This window comes from Xiphophorus couchianus, chromosome 4 (genome assembly GCF_001444195.1).
Source record: "Xiphophorus couchianus chromosome 4, X_couchianus-1.0, whole genome shotgun sequence".
Taxonomy (NCBI): domain Eukaryota; kingdom Metazoa; phylum Chordata; class Actinopteri; order Cyprinodontiformes; family Poeciliidae; genus Xiphophorus; species Xiphophorus couchianus.
This window is the reverse complement of record NC_040231.1, coordinates 27,313,835-27,339,721: the sequence shown is the minus strand read 5'-3', so window position 1 is coordinate 27,339,721 and position 25,887 is coordinate 27,313,835. Positions and strand designations below refer to the sequence as shown.

Sequence of the window (25,887 nt, the reverse complement as noted above, 5' to 3'; positions counted from 1 at the left end):
CACTGGTCTAGATAATAGGTTTTCTGATGATCAAATACATTATTTTAAATATTACACTAATTTGTGCTATATGCATCCGCCTGCAAATAAGTGAAATCCTAACACTTGAAATGCCCTCAGAAAATGCTTATAACTGCCTGTTTTAATATCACCAAATATATCTTAATATGCATTTATACACACAGTAGAGACTCCCTTAGCATTACAGGAGAAGATCAAATCATCTACAGTTCCTTATGTCCTGCTGTCAATCAGTGCCAAGTAAAAATGAATGATGCTCCTGGATTGGCTGCTATAACGCAAACACCAGCAGTAGCGTCTCAAGTAGCATTCTGGCTGGGTATTCAAAGTGTTCCAAAACTACACATGGTAACTTATAATCAGCTTGCTTGTAAAGCAGCTGACTGCAGGCTAGTTCCCCAACTGCTCAGCTTAAAAACCAAGTAATTTGCTTTTTATTTTTGTGTTATTTAACACTAGGAGTGTTAACACTCCTAGTGTTAACACTAGGAGTGTTAATGAAGGGCAGAGGAACAAACAGGGAACCTGTCCTGCACAAGAAGCCCTTACAGCTAATTGGTAGATGAAGTGAAATTATGTTGCGCTTTTATGACCACACTCAAGCCGCATTCACCCAGTTGCACACTACGTGTCTTGTTCAAGGAGAGGTCAGCATTTTACAGGGGATGAAGCTGGAATTAAACCCACAACTATCTTATTTTAAGATGACCACTCTTCCCATTGAGCCACAGTCAATGCAGGATGGTTAAAAATACTTGTAAAAATACTTAAATGACAATATGTTTGTTGTATTGTATAATTTTGCTTCAGGTTGTGTATCAAAATCAAAGTAGCAACAAGTCAAGGTGATTTATAAGAATATAGCAGAAGGAATTAATATCGTTTTTGCAGCAGTAGGAATTATTGTTGCTTTTGTGAGAACTAAAGACAATCAGTTCATGTTGTGCATTTTTGTTTAAAATGTTAAATTGCAAAATACAGTACTATGGATTTTTACTAAAGGTTATCGTACCGTGAGAATGTCAATCCAGCAAAAGCCCATTGGAGAATGATTTAGAATTAAAACAGTGAGGTCATTATGTCTAATTTGTATCTGAGAAAAGCACGTCACTGACATTTTGTTAGAACTTCAGATAATGATGTCAACACATTATAAAATCTTGCAAAAAAAAAAAAAAGTACCCCTTCTGAATAACTACTGGTTTCTAATCTGTGAGACAAACTAATTGAAATGTACTTGCAGTCAATGTTCTGTCTAGAACTCATGCATGCTCTATTGACGAATGCGCCATGACAAGACCAGTGGAAGAGATGAATGTACATTTAAGTTTGATCAAGGCATAAGATAAATGCGAGTTTTTAAAAGTCATGCTGTCATGTTTAATAAAAATGGTGTTTTTCAGGTTAGTGTTCAGTCACTACCTGTGACTCATTATTTTGAAAATCCAATTCAGTTTCTTATAAACCCTTGCATAACTGTAGATAATTATCTTTTTTAATAGCTGCAGAACTGTTTGACTAAACACAGGGAGAACAAAGAGCTGTCTAGACTTTTGTTAAATTCATTTGCTTGTGTTGTGTAGCGCGCTTATTTCCATTTGATACTTGGAGTGGACAAATTCATATTCCTTGTGCATGTAGGAATAGCCCTTGACCTCAAGTTTGCCCAGCACCCATTAAGGCATCCCTCACTGTGCCCACTGCTTACCAGCCCGTATTCCCACTGCCACTTCCACTCAACACTCCAGTTTAGGAGGTGAGTGAAATGTACTCAAAGGTCTGCAACAAAATGACGGTCACTGGTAATAATCCAAGCAGTGAACTATCAGACACATACGTAGTAAAGCTCATCAATCAAGAAGGCTCACTGTTTTTCATAATCTAGTAAGTCTGACAAATGGTCAATGGGTGAACAAAATGGTAAAAAAAAGGACCTGTTTGTAAAAAACTAAACTGTAATCATTTTTATATATGAAAAGCCATTATAAGTCAATGTCAATGATGACAAGAACACTCAGGCAAAGTTCCCTCTCCCAGCACAAATTAGTACAAAATTTTAGGTGAGTACATTTTTGCAGTTATCAGAATATTTATATTTTTAAATCAAATATCACTATTATTACTAGTAGCACTAATAGTGGAAGCATTGTAGGATTTTCATTTCATCAGCAACATACATTTTTTTGTCAGTGTCACTTTATCTCTTGTCTGCAATCCAAACACACAATAAATCCAGCTTTCTCAGCATTGTTTTTTCGAGCAAAGAGGATATTGATTAAGGTTATTATTATGAAGCCAGAAACAATGGTTATTTCTCAAGTTATTTTCTAACTTGATGGCACACAAACAACAGCTTGAATAGAAAACTAGAAGACCAAACAATAATGCCCCTTTTCCTTTGATGGTTCTAACCCCGCAGGGCTCCTCTTCAGGGTTTTCCTCAGTGTATTATAAGCCTGGCGGGCCAACAAGCTTTACTTGTGCCCCCACAAGGCTAAGCATTACTTTATTTTAAGTTTTTTAAAAATGTTAGCATTTTTTAAGATGTTCTAGTTTGTGTTCTGGCATTACCGTATTTTCCGCACTATAAGGCGCACCTAAAAACCTTCAATTTTCTCAAAAGGCGACAGTGCGCCTTATAATCCGGTGCGCCTTATATATGGACCAATATTGCGCCACAACAGGTCTCGCAACTACGGTAAGCAGCCGCCGACTTCATTTTCCCCTGTAGAAGAAGAAGCGCGCAGTGCATGCTGGGATATATGACTGCGCGAAGCGTGCCGTTTCATTTCCATTTGTGTGTTTGTGTAAAGACCCCAAAATGGCTCCTATTAAGAGACACGCTTATGACGCAGAGTTTAAGCTCAAGGCGATCAGTGACGCAGTAGAACACGGGAATAGAGCAGCAGCGAGAGAATTTAACATGAACAAATCAATGGTGCAGAACTGGATATATATTGTGATTGCACTAACGTTTGATTTACCATAACAGTATCAGACTGATTTTTACGTGTTTATTGAATCGAGGAAAAGTTCCCCTCCACTATATGTTATACGTTGCTGTTGTTAAAAGATAAACTGTGTCATGAAAATACCACGTCACTGACTTTACCTCTGGGAAAATAATAAAACAGCTGTTTATTCATTTTGGGAATGAACGGAGTTTTCAGAACGCTGGTTTGTAATCTATTAATAAAGTTTGACTGACCTATCTGACTGTTTTTTTCACATTCCCTTTAGCACAGCTCCATCTAATGGATCCATAACGTAACCCCAACCTCTACTGTAGCGTCTATTCTATGCGCCTTATATATGAAAAAAGTTTTAAAATAGGCCATTCATTGAAGGTGCGCCTTATAATGTGGTGCGCCTTATAGTGCGGAAAATACGGTAATCTTCCAATAGCACATAAGTGTCAAGTGATATTTTCAAATTTCCTGTCAACTTTAAACATTTTTTAACTCAAAAACACAACAGACCACTGGATGAATGATTGCCTAATCACCCCAACCACCAGGCATAGCTAGTTTTCTGGGGGAAACCTTACACTTCACTCATTCTCACTCTACTCCACATGGAACAGTGATGGGTTTTGATCACTACAACCGATTCTTTGTAGGGAATCAAAAGAGTTGACTCCCATTCACTGCTCAGCTCTCAGTCTCAGTGGCTCTGCTCTGATCAGAACCTTGTTTTGATTGGCAGCATATCTTCTCAAAACCAGGGCAAAAAACTAAGACTCACATCAGCCCGTCCATGCTGAGGCATTACATTTATCTGAATGCCAACCTGCACCGAGGACATAGATTGGTCACTGATTTTGGTTCTGTTATGATTGCCTTTGGTAGATTTCTTAGCAGTGTTGTGTTTATTTGTTTTTGTGTTAAATATTTATTATTTCTAAGCTTTTGCGAACAGATTTTGAAGCACAAAACCTCACAGATTTACGGACCCTTTTTGTTTCTATAAAAGGGAAAATTGTGTGAGGCTTTTGTATGTGCATCTGAACCGTGGATTTATTAATTATAGCGTGCCCACCTGTGTGTAATTCAAAAAGCTTAGTTCTAAATAGTAAAAATTTACACTAGTTCAGAAGACTTTGAACATTTATTTAAACAATTATTGCACTCTGAACAATCACTGATAATTGCTTTTGGAATGTCCAGAGGCTCTTTCCTTTGGATTGGATTCATAAAAAAAAAACCTTTCTGAAGGCTTCAAGACACATTCGTAATAAGTGACAAATATGAAAATGGTGTCTCGCAGAGCTTCACTCAAAATTAATAAGCTTGGCATAACATAAGAGGGTAAATAATTACAATAGTATCCCAGGGTGATCAGTCCAGATTGAAACTGTTGGCTTCTAGAATTTTCATTTCAGAAAACTGCTCTTGACTGAGACTTGCACTTGAACTACAGCAAACATAAACAATCAATCAAAAGTAAACTTCAGGTGAAGAAAATACTGGGCCTCCTGAGCGTACAAAATACTGGCAGGACTACATATCCCATCTGGCCTGGGAACAACTCAGAAATCCCTTGAATGGGTTGGAGAGTGTCACTGGGGAAAGGAAAATCTGGGTTTCCCTCCTGGACCTGTTATTCCTTTGACCCAATTTCAGATAAGGAGAACACAGTAGATGTATGAATGGACCACCTGCTGAAAGTTGCTATAGACATTAATGGTATTTTAAACACACGGTAAAGACGTTTCACGATCTGTTTTGATGCAGACAGTTGATCCAGTCATCACTGGACCGTAAGATGATAAATTATGGACTATTCAACTCAACCTTTATTCATCTGTTTTATTTCTCTTATTTAAGAATCCTGTGGCATGTGGCTTTAAACAGAATATTCCAAAGAAATAATGTTGAATACCAGATAATAATTATAGTATACTAGCTTTCTATTTATGTGTCAAACAGTAAAATCCAGCTTGTTAGCTAAAGTATGCATAAGATCGTTACCAAGAATTCAGTTAATGTTAAGCTACTGAATACCAGCATTATTTAGTTGACCAGAAGCTAAACATTTCAAAGAATTAAAGCATAGATATTGAACAAACCATATGCATTTCTGTATACATATTTGATGAAATCACAATAGACAACCTACATACTAGATTTCTGGTCCTAGGTGTGATGGCCTCCATTGTGAGATCAACTCATATAAGGAGGATCTCAATGGGGGCAATTTTATTCTAACTTACTTGGGGCCCGTAGTGCGTGGTTATCCATGGCCCTCTATTCATTTATCAGATTAAAGTTAACAAAGAACACATTCAGTCTCCTTCTTTCCCCCAACCTTCTCGACTCAGCCTTTTACACTTCCACATCAATTCTTGCACATTGTCCCTGCTTTCTTTGCAATTCCTGATACCAACACATAATGAAAGACGCTCAAGGTGAAGCAGCACAAGGTGCGAAACAATGTCCGGACAGAAACAGTTGTTGAATGCGAATAAAGGTGGTTTAAAGACATTTCATTTTAAAACGACAGCAAAACTTGCAGTATGTAGTGGAACGTAGACACCTTTTCAATTTAAAACACATAAAGCCTCATTTGTACGGAACCATAAACTATACATTTCATCCAACCATCTGACACTATAAGCAAATCATGCTGAGATATCTACCCGTCTATCTATGACTACTACATCTATTCAGACACAAGCAGAATTCCTAGTATAGATTAGATTACATTGACAGTTAACACATGCAGACTTGCCAAGCATAAACAAGGTGTGAGTGTCTGCTGAGGTTTTCTGTCTGTTAAGTCCTGTCATCTGATTGTTTTGTGTAGAAATCAGTCAATCATTAAAACACACCGGAGACACTGTAACTGTATCACTGCTGTAAATGACATTTAAGAGATCGTGTATTCAAGATTAAGACTTTTTGCAATTTAATCTGTCGCATCTATTATCTGATTAAATATTTTTCACAAAATCGAATTATTACTTTCTTGAAATCATTAGAATTACGGACATTTGAATGAGATGTGTTGCTTAGAAAGTTGCTGACATTAAAAAATTGGACTATGCGTTTGTTGCTTTAGCAAAACAATGTTGCTGTAAATGTAGCTCTAAATCTCCTTCTTTGACAGGTTGGTGAATTTGTAAACATCATAGTGCGCAGGTCTTTCCCAAGAAGGAAAACTTTGGGTTAGTTATATATAAACCCCAGTTTACTGAACTCCATGCCTGTAAACTATGTAGTTCTTTTTAACTCAGAACAACAGTGAGTTTTACAATATACTGCTCGTACTGGCAAACAGTTCTAACATTCCTCTCAATAAGCACTGGAAAGCTACAGCCAAATTCTAATCAAAATGTAAATGAATTATTCTATAGCTCACTTATTAAATTGGAATAAACAATAAATAAATGCAACACCGTTATTCTAGCTGGAATAATCGAGGAGCAGACATTATTTCTGCAGGAGTAGAGAACTAAACTGTTGCTTTTACGTCTTAAATAAAAGCAAACCATGATATATATTCATGTTTCATTTGATTATTTGCAGACCTTTTGTGGTTTTTTTTGGCGTGGATTAAAAAGATGTAATGTTGCGCTTGTTTCTTCTTCTTCTTTTTTGGGGCAGTGGGTTCGGGGGAGAAGGTGGACAGAAAGCCAGAACTCACTTGTCTTCACACTGAGCCACCAAACTTTCCCTGTTCAGCTCAATGCGCCGGCCGTGGCCGCCCCAACGTGTTAACATTCGGCTCTTCTGCAACTTGACAACCCCCGGAGTCCTACGGGCGCCTTCTTTGCTGGGAGGCAACCGAAGCACAGATACAAGCCGCCGATCTCATAAACAAGCACAGAGGCCATGTGAGGTGACGGCGGAATACTGAGGAGACGCAGCCAGGCGCAAGGTGCAGATTTCCCCCCAGCAGCAGCTCTGTCCTGTCTGTTTGGCAGCCGACTTTGGTGCCGACTGCACTTCTATGTAATCTGAGCGGCCAGTTCACCCGGCCGAAACAAACACACATACAAACAACCCCCCCCTCACCTCTTTCATGATTACAAAAAAAAAAGGACCATTACCTTGCTTGGTTGGACCCCAATACAGCAAAAGAAGACAGAACAGCCAAATAACATTCTCCACCGCCATGTACAGCCTTTGATTTCCACCAGCGGGGCAGAAGCGTGCGCCTGTATACAATCACATACACCGTAGTTTCAAGCCCTCACGGCGACATGCACACGCTGGAATCCGTTATTGTCCACGGCGGTGCGTAACGGAGTTTCTGTGGAGGTTTGGGTCTCTGTCGGGCAGCGGTCCCCGGGCTTTCCGCGCAGAACCACCGCATTAGTCGGGGCAGAGCTGTCGTGTCTCTCGGCGCTTCAACGCCATGTTGCGAGCGAATGTTAAGCGTGTGTGTGTGTGTGTGCGCTGCTTTCCTATCCTCACACCACACACACATACACGCTTGGCCGCACACGTGCACACGTATCCCCTCACGCACGCGCCCGTTTACCAGACAGTGGCTGACTGGCTGGCAGTCCGCTGGAGTCCGGAGAAGCTGTTGGTGACACACACACGCCAACACGCACACACACACACATACACACACACACACGCGCGCGCCCACACACACACACACGCCTTTCTCTTTTTGTTGGACTCCATGCCTTCCTCTTGCCCTTGGGGGACCCGTTCGTAGCAGACACGCTGCCGGCTAGAAATGCACTTGGAAATTTGTTACAGCAAATGCATCTCAGCCCCATGGCTGGCCGCAGTGGGGGTGACGGGAAGGGGCTCATCTAGTACAAGGATTCTGCATGTACTGGAGCAAAAAATAAAGAGTCGAGGACGGTCCGGATGGGTGTCTGTGTAGACTACTAATGCGTTGTGCGGTAGCGATGTTTAGGAGCTCTGAACAAGCAGCTGCACACAACGTGAGAGCAATTTATTTAGATAACCGCACATTCATTCTTAAAAGCTTTTTTGTAGCATTGTTGTGTGAAAGCATGCACCTTTGTTAGTAAAGGAGATCAGGGTTTTTAAGTAAACCCTGGGCTCATGTGCACCCTGAGTTAAAAAAAAGAAAGAGGTGGGCTGGTGAAGGGGAGGGCTTCTTCTGCATCCCAATCAATCAACCAGCTGCTGCCCCCACCACTGCTCCATGTGCTGAGGGACCCACTGACTTTTGCATGTAAACACATAGCAGGAGCCAGCTGGAGCCGAGCCTACCCAGTGCAGACAAAGACTCGCCTCCTGCAGCGCCCTCAGCATCACTGATGCCAGCACCATCCCCAACACTCGCCAGCACTAGCGGCCAGGACAAACGCGGAGCTTTGCTGAAGTTCCAGACCATATGACAAGACATTCTAGCAGAAAGAACTCCCCGAGATAAAAGGAAAGTCTTGTGCTGATTTATATATATATTTTTAAATCCCACAACTTTAATATGTGCTGTGAAATAAGTGTTGTTTTACTATTCTGGTTATAAATTCTTATGTTGCCTGACACAAGATGAAACAACAGTGAAACCAAACCAGTCTGAGATCGAATTGTTCTTTCTGGTAATAACATATCATGTAACCAGATGTCCCGCCTCGCTGTATTCATTGATGCAGGATTGATTGGCGCTAATGAAATGGGATGGATGCAGCTCCCAGGTGTCTGATTAAAAGCAAATGTCTGAGGTGTTGGCTCATGAGATTGAGCCAGATAGAATTACTGTGTCCTCTGCAATTGTTGTTCAGCTCTAATTTTCCTGTTAATCCTTCTTCCTCTGCTGGTGTAAAACACTGAAAATTTGGACCGTTGCCTCCACCTGATACCCTGTGGATTCCAGTTCAGTATGCAAGTTGCACCTATGCAGAGGAGGAGATTTCTTTTTTTACTGCAGCACTAACGGCAGAGACAAACACAAGAGGAAAGCTTGCTTCTCAGTAATGTTTCTGAAAGCACATATGCAGCAGCAACATCCAAAGTCCTATCCTTAATTTGTTCCCCCAAGTGTCCTTGCTTACAGTGCTGTGCAAAAGTAATTATACCCTTTGAACTTTTTTTTGCACATTTTGACACTCGCCAACCACAAACCTCAAGGTGCAACTTAGTGGGATTGAATATGACAGACTAAGACAAAGTGGAACATAATCGCAAACAACTCAGGTCGGACAATCTGTCAACATGACTCCACTTGGTGCACGCCGCAAACCCGCCTTTTCAAGAAGAGTGGCAATCATTGTTGAAAGCAAGCCAGGAGAGTAGTTTTTGAATGAAAGGGACAAAATAAAACAAAGTGGAAGTGTTTAGAGTGCACACAAAAAGCTGTTGATGGTAGAAAGGGTTCACCCAACACCATCAGTCAGAGTTGATGAGAAGATTGATGGAGTGCTGAGGAATCGTGCAATGAAACCTGTGTAACTTTTACAAGAATTGAACCTGGAGCAGAAGCTCGCTTTCTATCAAGACAGCAAGCCGAAATGTAATCACTGCAGCTACAATTGTCAAAGCATATCGATGTGCTAAAATTGTCCAGACAAACTACAGATATACACCCAACTGAAAAATTTATAGATGAAAAAAAAATCACTGCTCACAGATGCTCCCCATCCAATTTGACCTAGCATAAATTATTCTGCAAAAGATGACTGGCAAAACGTTCAACTTCTGGATGTGTACAGCCGGTAGAGATAAACCCCAAAAGATTTGCTGTTGTGTTATGCAGTCATAACAGCGGATTCTACAAAGTATAGAATCAGGGTTGAAAGCATATTCATCATGTCTCACCTTCTGTAGTAATTATGTAAAAGAAAACTTGTGTCCTTAAGCTGTTTTGTACATAAAGGGTAAAACCTTAAATCTTTAGATGTGCAAAGCGGGTAGAGGCATAACTACATGTTTTTTTTTTTTTAAGATTGTTATTTGTAACAAAAGTCGCAAACATTTTCAGACATTCCAATTTATACCAGATCTAAAGATCTACTGCTGACATCCCAGGACCAAACACCTCAGTGTTCCCCAGAGAATCGATCTGTGGGTCTGATCAGCATACAGACACGGAACTTGTGATTTACACAACAAGCTCAAGATTCCATCAAGCTATGACTCAAGTCCAAAATAAATGAATGAAAATGTAATTAGTGGTGACTAATAAAATCCACATTAATCTACTACTATGACCTCTACATGAGCTTAGAGTGTAGCACTGATTAATGGCAGTAAAATGCTTTAGATTAGTAACTTCAGCAGGATAAAACAAAGGTTAATGATACAGCTAATGATGATATTGATTCTGTTTTCTTTCTATTGATCATCATCCCCTTGTGCGCTGTTTCATCTGTTGCCTTCCTCAGAATAACTGCAAATTATAAACTCTGATTTAACACACTTCCTTTAAGAACTTTATTCCTGCAGGAATTACATCTCCTGCATAAGATTGGGCTGTCAGTTATATTAGCCTGATAATATTTTCTTGCTTTTCAATTTACGATGCCTTGAAATGAAGATTTTTAACAACTTTTCAACTCCTTGAATTTTCTCATATTTTATCCTGTTACTACTACAAACATAATTGTGTTGTACATGAATTTTATGTGAAATGCCAGCATACAGTAATGCAACAAATTAAAGTGGAAGTGCATGGCTGAGGAATTTCTTTCAGGCCTGGCAAGGAGTCCGCTGTCAGAGGAGCTGCCATGAATTGACAGTAGAAGAGACCCACAGCTTGGGGCAGGGGGAGAATCCGTTGTCACAATAACTTTTAGTGGCGCACTCCACAAATCTGGCTTGATATGGAACCCTGGCAAGGAGGAAGTCATGCTTCAAAGAAAATTATACAAAGTCTTGTTGGCAGTTTCCTGCCAAACGTGGTGGTGGAAAAAAGTAACACTGCATATCGCACTGAAAAAAATGACCTTTTCCCTCGACGAAACGTGTTCCCCCCTGAACACATTTCGTGATGAAATGTGTCCATGTGATGATGGATGGAGCTAAAACCACGGCAATCCCGCAAGAAAACAACTTGAGCAGGACAATGACCCCAAGCGTTCAGCCACAGCTGTAACTGAATGGTTTAGATAAGGGGTCTGCAACCTTTACAATCCAAAGAGCCATTTTGGCTGATACTTGTGGAATATGCAGTAAAGAGGGAAAAAAAAGCACAATTTTCAACTAGCAATGCAAGTATAAAACATAAGGATTTTTTTTGAGATTCTGTCGTGAAATTTAAATGCCGTGAAGAAAAAACAAACCTGCTAAAACTGTCACGTTTAGATGAGTGACCCACATGTGCATACCGTCTTAAAAGATAGTTTTAAAAGTTTTATTAAAGAGCAGTAGCTGCGTTTCCATTACAAATGTCCGCAAATACTGTATCTGTCCGGACAGAAATGCAATTTCATATATGTGATGTTTCCATTAAATTAATGAAATTAGCATCACACATGAATAAGCTTGTTCACGCGATAAGTCATTTAAAAATTATTGCAGCAACGTATGTAAATATAAACATGATATATGTTTTCTTATCTCAGTCATGGCACTAGCGCTCGTCATCCATCAGTGGACGTGTCGGCGTCTTATTCGGGCGTCGGAACGACAAGATCATTTTACTTGGGAGCGGCTGAGGATGCGGCATTTGGGGGAAATTGTAGTGGCCGATTTCACAGGTTTTAGCACAAGGTTCAACTGACTGACAGCCACCTCCTCAAATACACCAACCGATAACTGATTACATGCAGGTGTGCAGAAGCACACCTGTTAGCCCCAACCCCCAGGTCTCAGGCGGCTGGTTCCACCGCGCCCTCTGGTGGACACCTAGAGAATCCAGAATGGAAAACAAACACAGACACTGTACCCTCACAAAAACATGCATTTATTATTATATTTATATTTAAAAACCATTAGCAAATTTATGAAGATCGATTGTGGAAGGTCTGTAGAGCCACTTACAACTCCACATTGATGCATATTTATGCCTTTAAAAATATCCACTCAAAATCCATACCTACACCAAATTTGGAATCTATGAAAAGTATTGAAAATAATTATTTACAAAAACATCACTGTCAAGTCTGATTGACCTTGAGTTATTTCCCAAAAGAGAATTGTCATAAATTTAACTTTCTACATATGCAGACCTGGCAGAGACCCACCCAAAAAGACTTGCTGCCGTGAAAGGCGGTTCAAAAAATCATTGCCGAATGCCTGTCTCACTTCTGAAACTGTTATTTGTAACAATTAAACAATAAGATAAATCTCCTATTCTTTTTCTTTCACTTCACAGTTATATTTAGCTTTGTATTGGTATGTTAAATAAGTCTCCAATAAATGCACTAATACAAGTTTGATTTTTATGAAATCACAAAATGTGAGAGTGAATACTTTTGCAAGGTGCTTTGTGCGGTTCAATTCTAATTTTACCTGCAAATAACAAATTTATACACTTTCTGTATTGAAATTTTTTATCATTCTTTTTACAGATATAAACCCAGAGTTTAAGAACAAGTTCTTCAACGAAGTCTGACTGTGGATAATGTAACATTTATCTAACGCCTTGTTTCTGAACTTGCGTCCGCGTCACAAGCTTGTAGCATCCAACTAAAGACACCTGACACTTAGAAACTTGTCTGTTATTTTTATAAAATAAAATTTTTAAAAAATTAAAACACAATAAGTGCTTGTGGCTGAACTGAAACTACCACATTTCAGACTTGTAGACAGACACTGACAACAGTGCCCCCTTCTGGATTTCAGTGGTGTGACCACATCTCACCCAAACTGATTTCATTCCAGTCTGAAGCTGAATGCTAAATAAGTTAAATGAATTTCTCATGAAGTCTGCATAACAATTTGCATTTCTTACATTGGCTTGGAACTGCTTGGTCAGCATGAAAAGATCTCCATAGAGACTCAGAAAACACTGAACACACACGGCAACAAGGTTAAATTACGCTCCTCAGGAGGACAAGGACACAGAGCTGCAAGGATACATAAAGAAAGAGTCACTTAAGACTTTGGACAAAACTGATCAAGAATGACCTGCTGGACTTGAGATTGCAGAAGAAGTCTTTGTTGGTTCTGAACGTCTGACTGATTTTGCCCTCTAAGGCACCAACAGTGGACGCATGAATTTGACCTCACCGCGTTTTTCTTTAAAAATCTACGTTCCATTCTTTTGTATTGTTCACATTCGGGATGATTGTTTCCAAACGTCGCCGCAAAACTGATTCCTCAAATCATCACAAACTGAAACTTTTCACTGCGCTTTAAGCGACTTGGATTTTGTGCCGCTGCACTCTCCCTCCAAACTCTCTGATCTTGATTTCCAAATGGAATAAATTCAGTCAGAAAAATTTGGATCAATGAACAACAATCCAGACATTTTTCGCTTTAGTCCATGTAAAATGATTTTGATGTTGTCTTGGTTTTTCACTGGCTTAACAGGTAGTAGTAGTATTAGAAGCAGTAGTAACAAGGATTTTAGCAGTTGTAGCGCATGTCCAGAATGTTTTTTTTTTTTTTATCCTTTCACACTTTTTCCTTCCTCTTAACTTTCTGTTATGTGTGGATACAGCACCATGCTTCTACAAGTATGGCTTGTCTAAAATCTCCAAAGTCAGTATTCTGAAATGTCAACAATAGGTTTTTATGTAAATCTAAAATCACGAGTATTAACAGAAATAAACAATTTCTGTGCAGTGAATTGTTATAATAGTCTTACTATTATATTTTACTTTTAATTATTATTCTAACTTTACCAGTACCAATTATTGCTAATATGTTTAGTAGAGTTTTACTACTTGTCTTGAATTACTGAAATTCTGATGTATTTAGATGCACCTGTGAGATAGTTTGTTACATAGGATCTGCGCATAAGTGTCAGGATCACGATGTGTTCAAGACACCTCGGAATCCTAAACGATAAGCTCTGTCCCTTACTGATTTAACACGGTAGACACAATTTATTCATAAAACAAGTCTCATAAAATTCCGTATTTTAATGAACATGAAGCACAATACGAGCTGTTACGGTATTGAAAACACCACAAATTGGTTTAAAAAAACAAACAAAACAAAAAAACCCAACAGAGAATCAGTCTCTTCCGACAAAAACTGGCGCCTCAGTCTGTGCGTTCAGCACCATGGACAGGGTTCCGAACAGCGATTGGGCCAGCAATTCAACGTCAAGGATTAAAGTAATCCCACCATTGGACAAAATCAAAGCGACAGCAGAGCTCTGCGCGGTGATTGGTGGAGGATTAGAATAACCATAAATTATTACTGCTGTTGTACCGTGCGGAAGAAAGTACTGTTATCTCCCAACAGCGCGGCCTTAGATTGGTATTCACAGCGTGTTCGGGACACAGGTGAACTCACGGTGGGTGTGTGTGTGTGTGTGTGTGTGTGTCTGTGAGCATATTAGACCGAGGAGCCGCTGCTCTCTGAGGTAAGCAGATTAAGTTTCCCGTTGAATCTGTAATTCCTGGCAGCGACAGCCAGCTCCCACATTTCCACCATTCGCAGTACGCAATAGCGCGTCTCATCCGCTTCCAGGTTGCGCGAGGCTGTCACCGGCCTGCGCGCGCGCGCGTGTGTGCGTGCACTAGTGTTTCTGCATGCATGATGAAAGCGGAAAGATTGAGTCGTTCACATCTTAGCAGATATTCCATCTTCCCGCAAACGCCTGGACGGCAGCCATGAGCGGTTCCATCCACTGTTATTTTATTTCTTTTATTATTTTTTTTTTTAACTGCTGAGTGCAGTAGCTGTACGATTCACCACATGAAGTATTAAGTCCTCTGAAAGTTCTCGCGAAGTTCCCTGACGTTTCCTCTTGTTCGATAGGGTTGAAGGGCCTGGCGGGAGATTAAATCTTAAAGCAAACCACTACCGCGTGTCCTCATGGCTGGTCAGTGTAAATTGACATTCACAAAAAATAAAAATAAAAATAAATAAATAAATTCGAGTATATCTCTAATCATTGTTTAATTATTTACAGATACGGAGCCCAATTTCCCTCCTCTGCCCGGGTTTGTCCCTCTGAAGCCCTGCTTCTATCAAAACTTCGAGGAGATCCCTGAGCAGCACCGCAGCATGTGCAAGAAAATGTACAACCTGTGGATCTGTGAGTAGAATCGCACTGGATGCTGGATTCACTAGCATCATTTACTGACCTACAGTGCTCTGCAAGCTGAAGCTTGTTCACATTTTTCTCATTGTGCACATGCAAGCCTTTCTGTGTTTAAATTGAGTTTTATGTGACTGAATAAGCAAAATTGTGTCATTTTGAAGTGGAAGATTAATGATAAATGGGTTAATTTTTGTCTTTTATTTACAAATAGAAATCGGCAAAGTGTGGCATGCGTGCTAGTGTTGGTCATAGGCTTCTGAAAATAAGTGCTTGCTGTTATTTTCTTTTGTATGTTTAAAATGTTACATTTCAAAAACCATGTATCCTTTTACTTTTACATAATCATATAGTGATTATGCCCTGCTTCGTGTTGCCACAGGAAATCCCTTTGAAATACGATGATGTAATTGTAACAAAATGTGAAAAATTCAAAGGCTGTGACAATTTTTGCAAGACACTCCGTACGTCTTGCGCTGCAAACTAACTCTACAAGTCATTTTTTTTCTTTCTTTCTGCAGGATCCTTTTTTAAAAAAAATAAATGCTAAAGTGAAGGTATTTCACTTGTAATCAAAGCCATTCACTGTTTTTTCTGTGCCTGATTTTAATTTGGTAAATCATGTGGTATGAAACGGTAATGTGCATGTTTACTGTTTCTACGTTGTGGTTTTTTTTGTTGTTGTTGCTTTTTTTAAAAATGTTTTTCACATTTGTTTTTATAGTTTCACAGAAAACCTCAAACCAAAGTGACTTTGTGCATGGAGTTTTTTCTTTTATTGTTACTATTATTATTTAATTTCTCTTCTTGTGTTTAAGCACTGCATTGTTTTTTTACCCCCCTAAAATCCTAAAAACACTTTATTTCCTAATCAATGCGATTCCTAAACTGTTTGTCCATACCCCATGGAATAATAGCATCATATACTGAATATAAAAAAGTCTAAAACCAAATCTCCTTTTTACATTAGCACAGGTTGCCTTCCTATTAATTTTATTCTCATTTTTCAAAACTCTTCTATGCATGTGCATGCGCATGAAGTCGATATAAGCTTTTGTTCACGTTGCGCACTACAAAACCCCCGAAATGTCTCTGTGGTTCCTTTGCAGTGAACAGTGCCACCCTTGCAGTAAATTTCATTGGTTGCTTTGCTTGGATGTTTGGCGGCGGTGGAGTGACCAACTTTGGGTTATCCCTCATCTGGCTCCTGATGTTCACCCCTTGCTCCTATGTGTGTTGGTTTAGGCCCATTTACAAGGCATTCAAGTAAGTCCAACATTTAAAATGTGCAGCTTTCAAACAATATCCTTACTGGGTCGGATGATGAAGTTGTTGTAAATTGTTAAAAAAAAAGGTAAATCAATCTGAATGCGACAGTGTCTGGTGTGATTTTATCTTCTAGTGCCGAAATCAAGTATCTGTAGATTACAAAGGACATTTTCTTCCAAACATACGCATGTGACATCACAGTGTGATTTTGTTCACTGTTTGCCAATAAGTGACACGTCCTCATATTTCATCTTTCATTTTAATAAACGTCAGCTTGAATTTATGTTAAATGTGTACATAATCACAAGATGAAGTTTAAGTTAGTTGAAAAGGTGCTTCCAGCAAAGGAGAATCTTTGCTGGAATTGGCATCTCTGATCCATAAAAAGACTAAAACAAAAAAAAAGTCAGATAAAGTATGTAGAAAAAGTTAAATAGGTTTGCGTATACCCCATGTTAAGATATGCACCAGCATCTCTAAGTCCTATCAAGGAGATGTAATCATGCATTTTTTTATTTATACATTTCTTTTTTAATTATCAGGATGTGCATGAGTTCTTAATTCAAAATCCAAGACAATCTGTTGTCACTTCATGTGAAAATAGTGTGGCAGAGAATGCCAGCTCTCACAGACATGCTCCAAAACCAGAAAAGCAAGAGAACGTACCGGTTCACTAAAGCAGATCTTCAAAAGTCAGGGGAAGGCCACCAGAAAAAGTGTTACTCAAAACCTGCCACATTTAAATGCAGCTGTGATCGATAAGTTTATCCAGCTAACAAAAACCCTGAAGAATAAGGAAGGGAATGTAAAACTAATTCTTCAAACATTATTGACAGAAAACTGCAAGAAAGTTGTTAGTATGATATAATGCTACTGCGTTAAAAGATCAGTTGAGTTTTAAGGATTTTACACACACGTCTCACCAGTGCCGTCGACATTCTTGGGCAATAGATTTATATCAACCAGGAAAAACAAGAAAGTAGAACCTGAAAAAAAAAAAGGTAAAATAGAAATGTTTTTTTTTTTGTATTTTTGTTAGGACAGACAGCTCCTTCAACTTCATGCTGTTCTTCTTTGTGTTCATGGCCCAAGTTGGAATCAGCATCATCCAGAGCATCGGTATCCCAGGATGGGGAGTATGGTAAGAGTTAAAGAGAGGCTCTACACACAACATCAGGTTCAAAATGAGATTTTTTTTATTTTTTACTTTCTCATCCTTCTGTTGTTGAATTAATTTGAAGCTGTTTCGCCCATTTTAACTCTGTGATTTGGACCTAAATTTCCAAATGCCCACCCCCTCCGTTTTTTATGTACCTTACTGTGAGTTGCTGTGAGAAAGGATTTAAAAATTTTGCAGAACAAAATATTAAGAGGAAACTGAACTTAGCTCTAGTACCACCATTACCGTCAGAAAATGGTCAAATATAAACACAAATGAAGTTAATGTAAATAAAGCTAATGTGCTGCTGGCAGATAGTGAAAGAACAAGACAGAATTGCTAAATTTACAAAAAAACAACAACGTAATAATAAACACGTATTTACAATGCCTGAAGAATTCATACCCCTTTAAAAGTTTAACACATTACATTACAACCACAAAATTCAACGTATTTCATTGGGATTATTTGCACTACACCAACAAAATGTGTGTGTCTATAGAAGTACACTTCCTTGCAATCATAGCTGCAAAACTTTCAGGGTATTTTTCTCTACCAATTTTTTTGTCTCGTTCATAGAAAAATAACTTACTCAGAGCATCAGTTTTCAAGTTTTTCCCAGACAGATGCTTAATTGTATTCAGGTCTGGACTTTAAATTTGAATGTATGAACGTACTTTGATCGATAAACTGTCAATAGCTTCAGTTTTATGTCTAGTGTTGTCATCCTGCTGGCAGGTGAACCATTAACCCCCATTTTAAACCTTGCACAGACTCACAAAGACTATACGTCCCGTCAACAGATTCTATTTTGTCTTGTGGTTGACGAGACAAAAAACTGAAGGATACCTTGAGAAGTACAATTTTACAAAGACAGTTTCCAAGAAACCAAATCCCAACATGAGAAGCAACCAAAGTCACATTTTTTTAATCAAAACCGCATGGTGAAATGTGTCATTTGCTATAATGTTTTATGAATTAGCTATGTGCATAAAATGTTAAGCTTCATTTTGTATATATTTAGAATGACAGAGAAGTAAAAAGTCTCGACATTTTTTAAAGAATATAGAACAAAACATATAAAATCCCAAAAGGTTGAAGGTCACTTCTTTGGTCTTAATCATATTTTATGCTTAAGGAGAATCACAGTGCCACCCAAATTAGACATACAGTTTTTTTCCCCCTCTCATTGCTACTCATAAAGATTACAAAGTCAAACTCTCAGATATTGGCTCGCTATAACTTTTATGTTAGTCCTCATATTATACTTTGAGAGGCCATTAAAGTAATCCTGTAAATGTCACCTGACTCAGGCTGATGATCAGAAATTAATGTTATGACAGCCTCTATAAAGTTAATAAATGTCACCATGTGCATTGGGACGTTCTCATCCATAAAACCTTAACTTTTTATAGAACAATACTTAAATCTATGAATATTACACCACTTAGCAGCCAGATGTTCAGCTCTGTAAGGTGGAGGAACACCACAGAGTCCAATATTAGATGGTTTATGTTCTCCTTTTCTTTTCTTTTTTTTTTTTTGTCCGAATTCTCTGACGCTAATATTTAAATAATTAAATGACATTTTCTAACACTCACATCTTTTTGTTTTACAGCGGCTGGTTAGCCACCATCTCCTTCTTCAGCTATAACATTTTCATTGCTTTAGTCATGCTCATCCCGACAATCATGTTCACGGCTGTGGCTGCACTGTCCTTCATTGCACTCACCAAGGTAAAAAAGGTTTTATAGGTTCATTGCTTTGTAGAGCCACATAAGGTAATATAAAGAAACCAAACAATGTATGTAGTTCCCCCACCCCGGAGTCAATATCGTCTAGAATAACTTTTTTTTTTTTTTTTGTTGCAGTTTTTGGTGGTATACCTTTACCAGCTTTGAACATCTTGAAAGTGATTTCTTTAGGTGTTCTCTTTTTGCAAAGATGCCAGTAGGAAAAGTCAGATTCAAAGTTTTGAAGGAACATTTTGCTAACAGTTGCAAGCTGTTCAGGGTATTTCTATTCGTTTTGCATATCTTTTACTTGTTATCAAAAAAGTTCAGTTTTGATAACATCTGACCAGAGCGCCCTCTTCCACATGTTTGATGTGAAAGCCTTGGGGCAAACTTATTTTATAACTGATATTATAAATGTATATTTACTTAATTATGTCTGTATCTACTTATTTATTTGCGCTGTCTTCAGTAGTTGCTATTTTTATTCTTATTTCGATGCACTGTCTTTCACAGTGATGAAAAAATTCTAATTCTAATTCCAAGCTACTGCAGGAAACATTCCCATCATGCATGACGCTTTCCTGTAGTCACAATGCCCAAAAAGTCAAATTTTACTGTCTTGTAGTGAGAGTACCTCCAATTATTCACTTTCTGTTTCCTCTACTTGGTTTGTCCATGTGGCCAAATAAAAACACGACTAATTTCGGATTTCTTCTTGCTCCACTAACAGTTTTTCAGCCGACAAATCCTCCCACCCGAGCTGCCGCTCCTCCACAGTTACCGAAGCCTTCCTAGTAGCTTCTCTGATTTCAGTGGATGGTCGTGTGTTAGCACATTAGGAATTGTGCCATATCTTTAGAATTTTCTAAAGGATTGAACAATGCTTTGTGAGCAGTTCGGAGTCTTGGATAATATTTTGTAATTGAACTCTGCTTTAAACTTTGACACATTATCCCTCGCCTTGTTGCACTGCTTGTTGATGCTGTTTGCTTGCTTAAAAAAAAACAGCCCAAAAAACAAAAGCTACCTTTCATAAGAAGCTGTATTGTTAATCATTCATAACCTCATCTTGTGCGCAGATCCATAATTTCTATCGCGGCACTGGGGCGAGCATGTCCAAAGCTCAGGAGGAGTGGGCTACAGGAGCCTGGAAGAACCCCCACGTCCAGGCGGCGGCCCAGCAGGCCGCCATGGGGGCAGCTGGCGGAGCCATGCAGGATCAGTTCTCCAGCCCGCAGTACAACGACAACCAGATGTAGCGCCGCCAGGGCGGGAGACGTCAGAAATTTCAATGCCAAAGATTTCACTTCGGAGCATCAAAACCATTTTACATCGAAAATCGAGTGAAGGAAAAGTAGCAGAAAAAAAAGAGCAGTGAGTATCTGTTGGTAGCTGAGTTTTTTTCAAATCTCCATAAAAGGGCATTTGTATTCTTTGAGGTATTTTTAGACTTAATTTTCATAAGAAAACTTTTTCCTCTTCACTTTGAAGAGGAGATAGGTTTAAGTACTGTAAGTGTTGTGATGACATAAGAGTCGTGCGCTAATTTAAAAACCTTTAGCAATAGAGATTTATATGAACAAAAGTAAAAGTGAATGTACTTCTCATGCTTTCTGCATGTGGAACGTATTTTCATATAAATATGTACAAATCATGTATCCATGATTTATAGTATTTATTGTATCTATAGTATTTATATAGATATTTTTAGTTTTTGTCATATTTGGAATTTGCATGTAAACCAGAGATACTAATTTTGTAAACATGTTTTGATGGGTGTTACTCGCAAAAACCTCAAAATTGTGGAACATTTTCATGATCTTTAACAATAATCTAGTTCGGAAATGCAAATGGATGTATTGTAATAAAAAAAAAATGGATTAATGCATCACTTAAAAGTGGATTTTGTCACTGATAATCCGAACCTTGATTTTAATTTTGCTGTCTTTGTTTGGTACCAGACGATTTCGGTCATATTTCTCATCCTGAAAACATGACATTCATATCTCATGCTTAGATAAGCCTCATTATTCTGTTAAGCAAGCAGGAAACTACAGTTCTAGTTGAATGTTCATATGCATTCATAATTAGCATGAATGTCATTAATTTGGACTTTTACTAGGCTTATTTAAACTGATTCTTTTCCAGGATGGAATAATTGCATAAGACATACATTTTATTTAAGAAAATGGATAAAAGAGTCGAAATGATACATAAGAGACTAAAGCATATGTGCACACCCCCATTGCATAAACTCACTAAGCATGACCACACTGCTGAAACAAACAGAAATGGTAGAATTTATTTTGATAGCTAGGTTTTCTGGATTTTAAGCAAAGTCAACAACATGGGATGGGATCAGGAACATCCAGAAGGTTAATATGAGCCTTTTATCGATCCTGTGTTGGTCGCAATAGAGTGAGATTACAAAATTTTGAGGTAGTCCTCATTATTCATTACATCATCAACGATTGTGTGATATACCATCACTAGATGAAAGAAGAAAATAAAACTTACAGCTGGTGTAGTTGTCCGGAGGCGAATTCAACACCTTGACGTCTTCATAAATACCTCCTGCTATACTCAGATTTTCTTGTTAGGTCAAAAACGTTTTCTGCTCCATGTGGTTTCACCCAAGCTTAAAGTTTTCTTTTGTCATAACAAGAAATGTTGTTTTTTTTTTTGGGGGGGGGGGGGGGGGGGGAGGTCATCATGCTAATAATGTGAAGCTTTGGACAGCATCACTGGTGTTTTGGCTGCTTTCAGTTTGAGTCTCGGGTCGTTCCTGAACATTTTAACCTTCCATCAAACTTCCTGCCCAGGACTCCCAAAAGCCACTCGCGCCAGTCACTGCAAACACTTGTGACCAACAACTAAAAGTTGGGTCGGCTGCAGATAAACCACACAGAAAATTCAAATGAACTCTGCCAAGAAGAGGGGTCAAATATCCAGCTGGACTCATGCCAGAAGCTTGTAAATGACTACCCAGGATGCCTGGCTGCGATCCAACCCGCTAGGGAACGCAAAACCAAATGCAGTAGACATTTAAGCCAGCATGGATTAACAAAAATCTTCAGGAGCTCCAAACTTTTGCACGCAGTTCTTGTTTTGGAATATAAAAATAATATGCTTTAAGCCGTTGAATCATTCCACTCTGGAAAAATAAATGTTCAATTTGAACTATGCCAAAATGGAGCAGAGCAATTATATCCGCAGTGAGGTTTGGGGTTTAAAGATCAAATTCATATATTCTACTGCTTTTGTTTAGTTCTTGTGCTGAACTTCATCTTAGAGTTGTTTTTGGACAGATAAATAGTGGATTCAAAGAAACACTTACCTGTCTCTGTTTTGCTGTATGACCACACAGGGGCGCTGATGGATCTTGTATGAAGTAAATAAATTCAGCCATCCCATTATCCTCAATAACCCTTCAGGAATGCAAGAATACAGTTCATTTACCTTATGCTGCTGTTATGACAGGTCAGTCGTGGTGGTGAGAGTCCAAACAGGAAGGAATGAAGATGCTATAAACCAGGACATATAGCTAAAAACAGCAGTTTTTACCACCACTGATCTGGGGTAACCATCATTCATCCAGTTTTTCTTTTTTCTCTATGTTTGCTATTCATTGTTGTTTATCTCATTTCATAAAGATACTCTGTTTTTGGTCATTAAAATGTGATTCATATTGTTTCCAAAACATTACACACAGAAAATGATGCTTCAGTCACACTGAAACGCTGTCATTATCAGAAATCACAGAGGGCAAACGCTTACCTGTAGATGGCGCTACACACCCATAATCCTGCTCCAGCATTCCCCACAGACTGACCACCGGGGCACTAGATGACAGCTGTTTTTTTGTTTTTTTTCTACAGAAAAACTTTGTTCAAGAACATAGAGGATTCCGAGATACTTAGTGTGATTGGTGCCCCTTGCTTCCACTGAAAGCCATCATCACATGCTTCAAACAGCTCCTCCTTTGACACACTGTAAAAAGCAGACCATCATAGAATGGATTAAAAACAGTCTAAACGGATTTATCGGAGTTTTTTTTTTCCCTTGTACCTACTGTGTGCCTTTCCCCAGGCTGTGAGAGATGATCGAATTACCCCGCAGAGTGGGGATGAAATTAGACCACAATATAGATGCCCACAGGACCCACTAGCAGCCAACAGCAAACTCTGTAATTGCTGCGCCCGCAGAGGCTTCTCGAGACGAGTAGTGACAGCAAAGAGTTGTGACATCGAGTAAACAGCTCTGCTTGACAAAAGGCATTAATTCAGGATGGATCGACGCCGTGCACCTCTGTGAAATCTGTTTACAAATGTAAAAAAAAAGTGGAGGAAACGATTCACATCTATCATTATTTTGCGCTTTTAAGTTGCACATTTGGATTTTAATGTGGGCTAGCTAAAGCTATGCCACAATGTTGAGCCTGAGAGTAAGCTGATAAGGTACAAGAGGAAAGGTACCGGTCCCTCTACAGTGTATCTTTAGCGCTACCTTGTATTTCACAATATGCTGGATTTAAAATGAGTTTATTTATTCGTCTGTCCAAACCTCAGCAATACGTCCAACAGCAGAAATAAGGGAGTCGTGCACAGGAGACAAAAACGATTAGAACATTACAACGTCTGACATCCTCATTTGAACTTTTATGCATTTTGTTACAGTACAAACAAAAAACTTCAAGGTGTTTTTTTTGTTTTTTTTTAAACAGACCAACACAAACTTGTGTATTACTGGGAAAATAAAAGTGGAAGGAAAATGACAAATAGCCTTAAAATTTTTCTTACAACTCAAATTTCCTTGACTCTTCTTCCCCCTCCTCCGGCTGCTCGCCTCAGGGGTTGCCTCGGCTGATTACCTGCCTCCACCTCACCCTATCCTTATCCTTTGCCTCTACAACTGTTACACTAACCAACTCCCTGTCCTCCTTCACTATGTGCATTAATCCTGTTCGGGTTCTTCTTCTTCTCCTCCCACCCAGCAGTGCCAACATCCTTTCCCCAGTACATCCACAGTGTCTTCTAAGAACTTGTCCAAATCACTGAGCCTTAGCTGTTCCTCTGATCTATTTATTTCTAATCCCGTTCATCCTGGTCACTCCCAATAAAAATCTCGGCACCTTTTCATTGTCACCTTCTGCTCAGCCTCTTGTTTTCCAGACAATGCCAGGGTCTCAGAACCATATATCACAGAAGTTATAACACCTTCCTGCTGACGATCGTCTCTATCTGCTGATATTCTTCTTCACCTCTGTTTTTTACGCTGCCCGCTGTTGTCGATGGTTGACCCCGGGTGTTTAAACTCTTCCAGCTTCACCTTTGTACCTCTCCTCACGATCATTCAGACACACACTTGCTTTTGTTGACCTTTATCCCTCTTCCCTCTGAGGCAAACCTCATCTAAGTTTCCCTTCACATGCTTCTGACCTTCACCGCAGTTTGCAATGTCATCTGCAAACATCTTGATCTACGGAGCCTCTTGTTTAATCTCGTCTGTCAAACTTATCCCACCCCTTATTTGAACCCATCAGTCACTCCTTCAATCATCCAGCATTTTCTCACTCTCCAGGACTCTGTTGAACAAGCTGGTTAAAAACTCCACTGCCGTCTCTCCCAGACATAGCCATTCCTCTACAGGTATAACATCTGGACCAGCTGCCTTTCTACACTTTGACCTCTTCAAAGCTGTCCTAACTTCACCCCCACAGACTTTCCTTATTCTCTAGTTCAATATCTATGCTCCATCTGTCCTCCTCTTCCCCTCATTTCCCCCATTCATCAGCTCTTCAGAGTTCTCCTTCCACTCTCTCAAAAGATTTGCCAGCAGAGTTCATTGTTATAAACCAAACCTGCTGCACATCTCTTCCAGCTCCATGTTTCTGGTTAGCCAAGCGGTACAGATCCTAACTGTTTATGTGTTTCACACACTTACCCTTGATTACAAGGGTGTATTACATGTGTATCACATTGCTGTCAGTTTTCAAACAATCTATTCCACTTTTAAGTAATTTCAGGGACGTATGCATGTGAAATTCGAAGTTACGCCATTCTAATGAGGCGGAGTGAAAGCACACATCATCTTTGCGTTGCAGCTGCAGCCAGGGTAGAGCTGTTAGCAGACAGCTTTATGAGCTTAAACACAGAACAAACAGAGGATGTCACGAAACGGAACAGACGTATAATTTGTGGTGCATGAATTGTCTCTGTCTAATTCTGCGTCTCCGGCATCTCTACACCAATAAACGGATAGGAAAAGCAACGACAGGTGTAAACTGAAAATGGTGAACAAAATGAACAGTTATGATAACCCAAGCCTCATAATGTGTCTACAGGGTTTCAGCTACAGTATATATTTTAGAAGCACTTGAGAAGTCAAATCTACCAGGCCATATTTTATTTAAAAGACAATCTGATTTGTATGACAGGATGGCTTTTTTTTTAAACAATCTTGAGCATACCCTCGACAATACAGGAATCCAACATCAGAACGTCTTCAGTCAGAAGACTTCAAAATTATGTTTTCTTTAATGTGTCCAGTTTGTTTAATAATATGCGATTGGACACAAGTATAAGCTGTAAATAATACTTAAAAATCAACATT

The 25,887-nt window shown here is 39.1% G+C and overlaps 2 protein-coding genes across 6 annotated transcripts in view; one reads left to right on the top strand and one right to left on the bottom strand.

The window, feature by feature from the left end:
- Window positions 1-7,578, bottom strand: part of igdcc4 (immunoglobulin superfamily, DCC subclass, member 4) — a 53,584-nt gene extending 46,006 nt beyond the window's left edge. For 2 of the 3 annotated variants that reach the window (XM_028015441.1, XM_028015442.1), the window contains exon 1: window positions 7,073-7,577. In XM_028015441.1, coding sequence (XP_027871242.1) covers window positions 7,073-7,139 — 67 coding nt within the window. In that variant the 5' untranslated portion in view covers window positions 7,140-7,577. Of the gene's footprint in view, window positions 1-7,072 lie in introns of all 3 variants that reach the window. The other variant, XM_028015443.1, reaches the window with a different exon arrangement.
- A 6,670-nt stretch (window positions 7,579-14,248) lies between these two features.
- LOC114142473 (secretory carrier-associated membrane protein 5-like) lies at window positions 14,249-21,173 on the top strand. Of its 3 annotated transcripts, none has more exons than XM_028013774.1 (7): window positions 14,249-14,350; window positions 14,829-14,892; window positions 14,983-15,108; window positions 16,221-16,377; window positions 17,420-17,521; window positions 19,158-19,275; window positions 20,355-21,173. In XM_028013774.1, exons 2-7 carry the CDS (start codon window positions 14,886-14,888, stop codon window positions 20,532-20,534), a joined length of 690 nt encoding a protein of 229 aa, XP_027869575.1. In that variant the 5' UTR covers window positions 14,249-14,350; window positions 14,829-14,885; the 3' UTR covers window positions 20,535-21,173. The 3 variants fall into 3 exon arrangements, with proteins under 3 accessions (XP_027869575.1, XP_027869574.1, XP_027869576.1); XM_028013773.1 differs by having other exon boundaries at window positions 14,257-14,430; XM_028013775.1 differs by having other exon boundaries at window positions 14,260-14,361.
- The last annotated feature ends 4,714 nt before the right edge of the window (window positions 21,174-25,887 follow it).